The sequence below is a fragment of the Dipodomys spectabilis genome, unplaced genomic scaffold, assembly GCF_019054845.1.
Source record: "Dipodomys spectabilis isolate Male_0828 unplaced genomic scaffold, ASM1905484v1 ptg000106l, whole genome shotgun sequence".
Taxonomy (NCBI): domain Eukaryota; kingdom Metazoa; phylum Chordata; class Mammalia; order Rodentia; family Heteromyidae; genus Dipodomys; species Dipodomys spectabilis.
Genome location: NW_024870783.1, coordinates 43742 through 54180, shown reverse-complemented (window position 1 = coordinate 54180; position 10439 = coordinate 43742). Strand labels below are relative to the sequence as shown.

Sequence of the window (10439 nt, the reverse complement as noted above, 5' to 3'; positions counted from 1 at the left end):
TTTCAGAGTGAGTTTTTCCCCCAAGTTATTCTTTATGATTAGTTGGATATATTTCCAGGTAAAGTTATAATCCATAGGACAATATTTTGTAAAATGGAAGAGTTTCCTATACATTGGTTAAAAAATTTGGTAAGTCTTAAGAGGATACATAAATGACACAACATATAATAACAAAACAATGTGACAATAATACTTGTTAGACAATATATTGGAAATGAACTGTACAACTTGGGCTGGGGGAGTAGTTGGCAAGGTAGACACTGGAGAGAATGAGGGAGAGGGCAACACTATTCAAAAAGAAACCTACTCATTACCTTACTTTTGTAACTGTAATCTCTCTATGTATCACCTTTACAAAATCGTGAAAACAATAAAATAGGGAAAATCAGAAAAATCATAGACTAATATCTAATAATACATCATATATAAAAATAACACATAATATATTTTATATAATTTATATTTAATTCTTATGTACTGTATCTTATGCAATAGGTATATATACATAAATATGATGCATAAGTTGCATGCATATGTTCAATTGTCAATCTGAGAATCAGAGGGCTTCTAAATTAATGAAGATCTGCTTTATCTTGATTTTTGTTCATTTTTATTTTTATAAATAAAAAACTTCAGTGACTGTCAAAGATTCCTAGATTCTTTTTTTTTTTAATTTTATTTTATTTTATTTGAGAACATACTGTACAGAGGGGTTAAAATTACATGGGCAGGATAATGCATACATTTCTTACCAAGCATTGTAGCCTCCTTTGTTTACCCTTCACCTCCCTTCCCAGCCTCCCCCCTCCCCCCCACCCAATCATACCCCCCCTCCCCCACCACCGACATTGTAAAGCTGGTTTTGACATGACATTTTGTACTTCTCATTGTTGCAACAGGTCCACCTGAAAGATTCCTAGATTCTTGAGATTAAAACAGAGAAGATTCAGTGAGCTAGGAACACTGCTGTGATTCTTGGTGGGAACTGGTCTGGAGGACAGACGGACTAAGCTCAAGAAACATCTCACCTTCAGTGTACCTTGCAGGGGAGAGCACAGAATGGCTGTGCCAACAGTGTTGTTTGTATTCAGTGTTTCTCTTGATAATTTCAGCTTGATTGATAAGTGGAACTGGGATTTAGAAAATAGAAATAAACTAAATTTATCCTCCTTTCACCCCTCCCTTTCTCTCCTTCCATTCATCTCCATCTCCTACTTTGCTTCTCTCTCTCTCTCTTTCTCTCTTTCTTTCTCTCCCTCTCTCCCTCTCTCTCTCTCTCTCTCTCTCTCTCTCTCTCTCTCTCTCTCTCTCTCTCTCTCTCTCTCTCTCATTTTCCTTATTTTCTTAGGCAATGTATGTTGAATATATTCCACAAGTAGAAATCTCTTTTAAAATTAGATAACTGATCTCTGCACTTCATCATTCTGGTTGAGTTAAAGAGAAAAACTATAGGCTGTCTCCATTTAAGAAAAAATATTTCTAATGGAGTCAACAGCTATCCATGACATATCAGCAGTCCAGGAGTAATGGAAAATACCTGTTTTAATAAATAGGAAAACCCTGCAACAAACTTTGTACTCATTGATACAGTTATTTAGCATTTTACCACTCAAGTTTTATGCAAGTATGAAATGTTCACTATTACTTTCTGTACCTAAAATTTTACTGAGGTTCTCCAAATGCAATAAGAAAAGCTAAAACTAATTGGAAAAAAAGCACAAAAGACCTGAAACAGAAAAAGGAAGTGGCAAACTGTCTATACTTGCTGATGAAATTTATGTATAAAGTATTTAAAAATCTCAAAATAAAACTTTTGAAATAACTTTGAAGTGTCTCCATGCACATTGTGAATATCTATTCAAGATTAAAAGAAACTTGAATAAACGCAGATTATTTCAGTGTTTATAGTCTGGAATGTCATTGTAATATTTCAACATTCAGCCCAGTGCCAGTATCACACATCTATAATTACACTTACTCCAAAGATTGAGACATAGAAGCTCGCTGGTCCAGGATATCCTGGGCAGGACTCATTTCCTATGATTCTAGAACAGCTCTTACAAGAGGAAGAATGAGGAAAGCAGATGAGGCAGCCCAGGCTCACACTTCTGCTTCTTGGAGGTTTATGTTATGGCTTGTATCACTGTGGGTGGGTTATTATAATTCTGTTGACAGTAATAAGTGGCAATGTCTTCAGGCTGCAGGCTACTGATGGTGAGAGTGTACTCTGTACCAGATCCACTGCCACTAAATCTGGAGGGGATCCCAGATTGTAAAATGTTTGCACCATAGATCAGGAGCTTTGGAGCTCCCCCTGGTTTCTGCTGGTACCAGTTTAACCAACTGTTAATGCCCTGACTGGCCCGGCAAGTGATGGTGACTCTGTCTCCAGGAGATGCAGACAAAGTGGATGGAGACTGGGTCATCTGGATGTCACATTTGGTACCTGCCATTGGAAAAGTAATAAGTATACAAAGAATCAAGCGTGTTTTCAGAAAGCTTCATAAACAGCCAGGCATCACTGACTACAGCAGACTGAGGAGATCCTCAGCGTAGTCTTTCCTTACCTGTAATCCAGAGCAGCAGGAGCCCCAGGAACTGAGCAGAGGCCTTCATGTCCATGCTGTGTGCTGGCAAGGACTGACTCCTGCTCAGGGTATGAGCAGCTTTCAAGAACTGCTCAGGGCAGTGGGCTGTGCTCTGGGCACATGCAAATCAGTAGGGGTTGGAAGGGGCCAGCACAGCTGCACCAGCCCAGTATATCAGCCCAGACATGATGTCCCAGATACAAAAAAAACACACCAGGGTAGCACTGATGTGCCTGAAGAGAATATGTTTCTCTCTGAGGTTAAGGGGACAGAATGCCTCTCTGGTTAAATACAATGAACTTTAATTTACACATGGGTCATGACACGCTTTTCATAATTGCATTTTTTCTAAGTCAATTTTTCAAGCAAAAACGGTTCCAAAATGTAGAATTAATGATTTAGATCAGATTTTCTAAGTCTGGTTTCCTTGAACCTGTTTGTTAATCATGGACACAATTACTCAATTACTCAAGCTACATGGGTATGTAGATTGATAGAGAGATTGACAGTTAAATAAATAGATGATAGACAAGTATTAATTAAGACTTAATGAAAGACAATGAAAAGTATGAAATTAAAGTATGTGCAGTATTGTGCTATCGTGTGCAATGTACAGGCTAACCTTTGGGTTTTGCTATCAACTCCAGGTTGCTGTCCTCTGGTTCTGAATGTACTTTCCTACCACCATCATCCAGTAGACTTAATATCAGACATTGGCTCTCTGTATACTGAAAGGAACTGGTTACAGGCATAGCCTTATTACATTGTACATTTCTGAACTGCAAGTCTTGATGACATTCATGCCTTATTGTTAATCCAAGTTATTCCTCCTCAGAACCTGAGCTATTCTCTAAACCAACACTCAACTAAACTTTAATTTATTCTGCCTCTTAAAACTGTAAACTCCTACAGTACCTTCCATTTAATGGAATTTGTAATGAAAGAAGTTTTCAGTGGGGGCTGGGAAGTTGGCTCAGTGGTAGAGCGCTTGCCTTGCATTCCTGAGGCACCACATAAGCAAAAAGAAAAAAGCCGGGTGCTGTGGCTCAAGTGGTAGAGTGCTAGCCTTGAGCTGAAGAGCTGAAGGACAGCGCCCAGGCCCAGAGTTCAGGCCCCACAACCGGATTCAAAAAAAAAAAAAAAAAAGAAGTTTTCAGTGATTTAATTTAGAGTTTATGATATAAACAAGCTCTGAAAGGATGACATGTAGCGTAGTGAAGTGTGAAGTGGGACACTGGAGCTGCAAAGCCAGACAAACAAAATGCCACAGGTGATAAATCCAGAGTATGATGAGGAAGGCTCCCACCTGGAATCCAGCAAGTGAGGAAGCTGTGCACCCTAGTGCCAGATGTACAGGACATTTGCTTGACAATGAATCCACCATCTTAGTGTGAGTCCAAGCAGTTGCTGCAGGTGCACAAAGATAACACCACTCCCCAAAGGCCAGTAGCTCACAGACCAGGCATTGCCAAAGTCAGAGTCCATCTGTACCAGGCCCTACATGACAGGTTCCTATAGCAACCCTGCTCACTGAACTATTTCACACACTATTGGAGCAAAGCAGAGTATAGAAATAAATTCTTTATTCTTCTCCCCCCTCCACATAATGAGTAGAGCTTTGATGCTGGACCTGGCTCATTGTAAACATGCACTCCTGGTGCAGACGTCTCTTGATTTTCATTCCTCTGACATGGGTTTGAGAGAAGAACAATTAGAGGAATAGCTTTCAGTTGCAGGTGGAAGAAGAGTGGATATGAGGATGGAGAAAGTATCACCCGACTAATTGTGAAGTAAGATAGTCAGTCCTAGGCTGGGAATGTGGCTATGTGGTAGAGTGCTTGCCTAGTATGCATGAAGCCCTCGGTCCAATTCCTCAGTACCACATACACAGAAAAAGCCAGAAGTGATGCTGTGACTCAAGTGGTAGAGCACTAACCTTGAGCACAGAGAGGGCCAGGGATAGCATCCAGGCCCTGAGTTCAAGTACAAGACTGGCAAAAAAAGACAGTCCAAGCCATCTGTGCTGGTAAAGATGGTGTTCTACTGCTCCCTCCTCCTCTTCCCTCTGCCTCTGAGCCCTCACACACAATGCATTCTAGGACATGAAGTGTTGGTTTCTCCGGCAGCCTGGCTATGAACCTCTTGGCTCCAGTGGGCCTCTCCAGCTGCCTCACCAGTTGGAGCCCAGGTTGAGGGACACCACCTGTGTCTCTCAGATTTTCCATGAATCATCTTTCACCTGGATATTCTTAAAAATATTTAAACCTTTTTTAATTTACACGATTTTTCATAAATTTTTAATTGTCACTATTTATTTGTTTGGCTCTGGTCCTGGGCCTTGACTCAGGGCCTGGTTTGACCTGGTTGAGGTTTCCTTCCTCAAGGATAGTGTTCTACCACTTGAGCCAAAGCTCCACTTCCAGCAATGATTTTGAGGGTGGGATGTCTTTGGGGAAGAGTAGTTCAGTGGAGATGACAGGCTCCTGTACTTTCCTATCTGGTCTTTTTGGAATCATGGTCTTCTGATCCCAAGCTCCTGAGCACCTAGGATAGAAATCTTGAGTAAGAGGTCCTCCAGCTTTTCCTCTCTTTGGAAAACATGTGATTACTTTTCCCTGTCCAGAGGCCCACTGAGTAGTCTGTGCTTTATTTGAGCCTGAGACACACAAACACACTGATTGTGTGTGTTTGTTGTGTACATGTTTGTGTCTATTCTTTGCTCTATACAGATGTTCCCTGTGATTTGAAATCCCCCCACAGTATTGCACTTATTTTTTCATATATTGGTATAAAATTATTTCACTGATCTTGACGATGCTTGACTGCTTTCCCCTATCCACAAATAATCTGCATAATATGTGCACTATGTGGGTCTGTGTGTGGGCACATGGTGCATCTTCACACAGCTGTTCCCTATGAATGGGAAAAAACACCTCCCTCCTCAAGAGTATTAACACTTATTAATTTATATGTCTTCTAAACCCAATTCACTGAGAGATACCTGTTCCTTAGGACATCTTCCTTCAAGTTGTACAAGGACAAGAGTTAAAGAGGGAGGAGTAGCCATGAGGTTCTAGGTTCCCGGGGTAAGGTAAGACTGGACATATTATGAAACTGTTGCCCTGGCAGAGGCATGGGAAAGCCAGTGGGAAGTGTCCTTTGGATATTTCCCCGTTATTCCAGGCTTCCTGAGCTCATAACCAGGGGAACTTGCCATTGCCTTGGTTGTACTCAAGAATGGTCTTGACCATGAGCCGGGAATTTCTTATATCAGCGGCCTTTCTGGTGTTGCCCATAGGCCTGGGGGCAGCCATGGTGGTACCAAAAGGAGCACAGGCTATTGTCTGAGCTTGTGGATGAAACATCCTGCTTCCCAGACCACTCTCTCCTCCAACCCCACGAGCACTAGCAACACTACCAGCACACCTTCCTCCTCCTACACCTCCAGCTCCTGGCTGGCCAGCACTGTCTGCAGCACTTGCCAGGTGTTGGCGATGTGCACACTCACAGTGTGAGCCAGTTTGGGTATGACCTTGCCTCCTCGGGATATGGCTGGCCTTACAGTCTGGCCAAGAAGCTTGCACCAGGGCCAGGAAGCTTTTCTGGAGGTGGGTGTAGATGCTTCTGGACCCATTGGTCTCAGCTCTTCTTGGACTGGGCAGGCTAGACCCTGGTACTCACTGCTTGCAGACCCTGTGCACCACGGGAATGGGGTGAGTGTTTCCTTGATGCTGGTTCAGAGAACGGGTAAAAGTCCTGGAAACCAGTGCAAGGAGAATGCAGGGCAGCCTGGGACTGGCTGGAGCACTGTGTTGTGGGAGGCCCTGAAATACCTGGGTGCACAAGGGAGCGAGGGAGCCGCGCTTTGGTCCGCAGTACAGAGGCATCTTCAGGGACATTCTGACAAAGGCAAGGCTGCCCCTTCCCCTCCCCCTTTCCTTCTCCTTCTCCCACTTCCCAGGGCACAGAGGCTCCGAGCCTGGGTGGAGGGAATAAGGACATCCACTGCAGGTCAGGCAGCCCACCCAAGGTTATCTGTGACTCAGGGAAATTGGGGGTTTCAGTGCTGAGCAGCACCATTGGCTTCTTGTGTGGAATTAGTGACACTAGCTGTATAGTTGGCTGGGGCTGGGGCCAGTTGTCCCATGCTCACCCTCAAGACTGAGCTATGCACCGAATCTGAGGGTCTACTGGGGCCGTGGGAGCCATTCCCTTTCAGACCTCCTGGAGCTGAGGCAGGAGCACGAATCCTGACCCTGGTCCTCTGTCTCCTAGGCAGCAGCTGGGTCTGGTTGAGGGCATTCTCGAAAGACTCTGGAGGTGCCCGGAATTCATGCTGTTGCTGGGATTCGCTCTGGTGATTGCACCCACACAGCTTCTCTGGGTTGCCAGAGGTCTGACCTTAGAGGGCCTAATCCTCCTTTCTCCTCCACAGAGGATCAGCACCCCTCTTTTTGTGTGGCTCGGCCCTGTCCCTGGGGTTCCCAAGAGACCCTCTTGTGGGCACCTTGGTGAGTCCCGGACCTACGGTTTGGGAGGGCAGCCGATGCCAGGCATGCCCCCGGTACCTGTGGGCCCATGGTCCTGAGGGCATCTGTAGCTGTCCATGGACCAGTGATGAGGACTGATGCTGCCCCCAGAGGATGCTGGGGGCACTTGGGAACACTTCTCCCACCTGCTACTGGGTCAAGGGCTGGCAGTCTGCTTGCCAGGTCCCTGGAGCTCACTAGCTTCCCAGGCCATGGGGTCTCTGGCCCAGAGCTGAGGCCGCCCTTCCTAGGCACCATGGCTTTTCCCCCGGAGCCCCAAACTACACTTGACTCTTTCAACTTGTCCTCTTGCACCCACTCTGACTCTAACAGCACAAGAGCCTCCTTCCTGGGTTCTTGAGTGCCATCCTGTTGAGAGACCTGGTGTAGAATCGCCGAAAGAAGCCCTGGGTTGCAGCCCAGGAGAGCCAAGGTCTCCCAGCCTGTGTCCAGCTCTTTTGCCATACTGCCCACCAGCAGGTGCTTCCTAAAACCCTTCACTATCTCTCTGACACCCGTGGTGCTAAGGATTTCGGCCGTGATGGGCAAGACTGAGAGCAAACTCAAGGATTTGTGGAGCTCGTCCGAATGTGTGCTGGAAGCCAGGTGCTCTTGGAGCAGCCGCAGGGCTCCCCCCACCCACTCGGCTGTCTGCGTCCCCATGCCACCGCTGGCCACGTCTACAGAGACGCGGGAACCACACGCCTGGACTCCTCGATACAGGGGTTCACTCGCCCTGCTCTGAGAGGACAGTTCCACATTTGACACCTTCAACAGGTCTTCCTGCTCCCTCTCACCATCCTTCACCTCCGTCTGACTTCCCCCTGCCCAAGATCATACATCCTGGGCTCTAGACCTCCATCCTGGTCAGGGACTTGGCTCAGAGTCTCTGATTTGTGGCTCAGCATGGCCAAGGTCTTCTACTGTTTGTCCAGTTCCTTGGCCAAACCAGCCACCTGTGGGTGTTTCCTAAAACTCTTCACTAACCTTCTGACACCCGTGGTGGCAAGGATTTCTGCCGTGTTGGGCATGATTGGGAGCAGATAAAAGGATTTGAGGAGCTCCTCGGCATCTGTGCTGGAAGCCAGGTGCTCCTGAATCTGCCTCACAGCTCCACACACCCACCTGGCCACCTCCATCGTTTTGCCAACCATGTCCACGTTTATATAGGTGCCTGGGCCACTCATCTGGGTTCCTGGATGCCATTGGTCACTCACTGTGCTCTGAGCAATCGTATGTGGTTGGTCACTGCAAGGCACGTGGCACTTCCTGGGAGAAGTCTAGAGTGACTCGGACTGCCAGCTGCCTGCCTTATATAGTCCTCTGGCTGCCCCACCCCTTCCCACTGTTCCTATAGCTATATATGATGCTTTAATGCCATTACAAGAGATAAGAGTAAAATTACTTTGGCTTTGAATGTTGAATTCAGTGCCATGATCTCTGTAAAGGACAAAAAATGATGATGAAGGTGTCAAATTTGAGTAAATATTTTTATGTTTTCATAAAGATATTATTCTTTTTAGTATAGTTTGTAAGGTTTGTGGCATTTTTTTCACGTATGTCAACTAAGAAAAAACTGATTATCATTCTCTGAATGAATAAGTCTATGCATCAAACTATTGAAAGTCACTTACTTTGTTATAGCAATGCAAATGGACTGTGTGTGTTTATGCACATGCATGTGCATGTATATATGTGCATATTCATGTGTGTATATACACATATGTGTATGTAACATGTGGATTAACTAGATATGTTTTTAATAGGGGCTTATAGAGAAGTAAAGAGCATCTCTCAACCTTAATATTCATCCTCTAAACACAGCTAGTTTTCTTTTGTTTCTGTCTGTTTGCTTGTTTGTGCCAGTCTTCAGGCTTGAATTCAGGGTGTGGGCAGTGTCCTTAAACTCTGTTTGCTCAATGCTAGTGCCTTGCCACTTTCAGTCACAGTCCTTCGTCCAGATTTTTGGTGGTTAATTGGAGATGAGTGTCTTAATATCTTTCCTACCTTGGCTGGTTTTGAACCACAATCCTCAGACCTCAGACTCCCGAGAAGCTAAAATGGCAGCTGTGAGCCACCAGCTCGTGGCTTAAAAATGGCTTCTTAAACCTAATAAATATCACCTGCCAACATGCTGAAATGCAGATTCACATTCAGTAGATTTCAAGTGGTTTATAATTTTGTATTTGCAACATTTTTTCAGTGTTGTTGATGATATTGTTGAATTCTGAAAATCTCTGAATAAGAAAGAAAATATTATTTCCATATTTAGTTGAATTTTGCTTTTATTGTGTTAAGCGAGAATTTAGTTTGTAAAGAGACATATATATATATATATATATATATATATATAATATAAAAACTTTATTTCCATTGATGTGTGACTTTATGAAACTTTGTTGCTTTTATCACAACCTTCTGATGCCACTTAGATGCAATATACAAACGTTCTTGGGCAATGGTCTTTCATCAAATCCTGAGAGTTGGGCCATAGGACCACACTGTATAGTCAGCTCTGAACTTCATTACACAGTCTCTGTAGGAAGTACATTTCCCAGAACCCCTTCCGTCTCTAGATTCCTACCCATATGGTGAACGAGAGCCTTATTTAGGATTCAAAGCTGTAGAAATACAGTGTCCTATCCATCTCTGAGAGAGCAGAGGACAGAGTTGAGGGCTGCCGGCAACTGAGCTCTTTATACAAGTTTATAGGAACAAACATACAATTTGCTGTTAGTGTGTACATTGTTGCAAACTTCTTATCATCAGTATTTTCACATGTTATATCTAAGTCCTTTTTTAATTTTCTGATATTTATTGATGTTGGTGGATCTCTTGCAAATTAACTGCTTCTGATAGAAGGTTCCTTGGAAGATCTCACTCTAATTGATTGATTCACATGTTCATATTGTCCCTGTATTCTCTTTATAGTTTTTGTAAATTGTTTAGTTATGTAGTCAGTTTTGATTAAAAATTCATCTCTCTGTGTGCATATTTGACATGAAATCAGTGTTTCAGCAATGATGGTGTGTAAAAATTCCAAACCTAGGGGATCCTACCACAAAACATGTATTTTAGGTCATAGAGAAGTTCACCATTACAATGCAGGCAGGGCGCAACTGGAGAGTTCTGTTGCAGGTCACTGGACTTGTCTCCATTGTGTGGATTTGTTTGATCTGGAACAGACACCAAAGAGGCATTGAACACTTAAGACCATGAACACTATCTTGAGGTCAAGATATAGAAACACTTTTATGTCCATGTATCTCTAGAACAGAAATACACATTTGAAATCAGTATTTCTTAATAGTTCATCAAGTTA

General features: G+C 43.9%; 1 gene segment (V, D, J or C); it reads right to left on the bottom strand.

Annotated features, from left to right (window-relative positions):
- Nucleotides 1-2106: 2106 nt before the first annotated feature.
- Nucleotides 2107-2637, bottom strand: LOC122114136. The segment is given in 2 exon segments: nt 2107-2446; nt 2568-2637. Coding segments are annotated over 2 exon segments (378 nt in total).
- Between the last annotated feature and the right edge of the window lie 7802 nt (nt 2638-10439).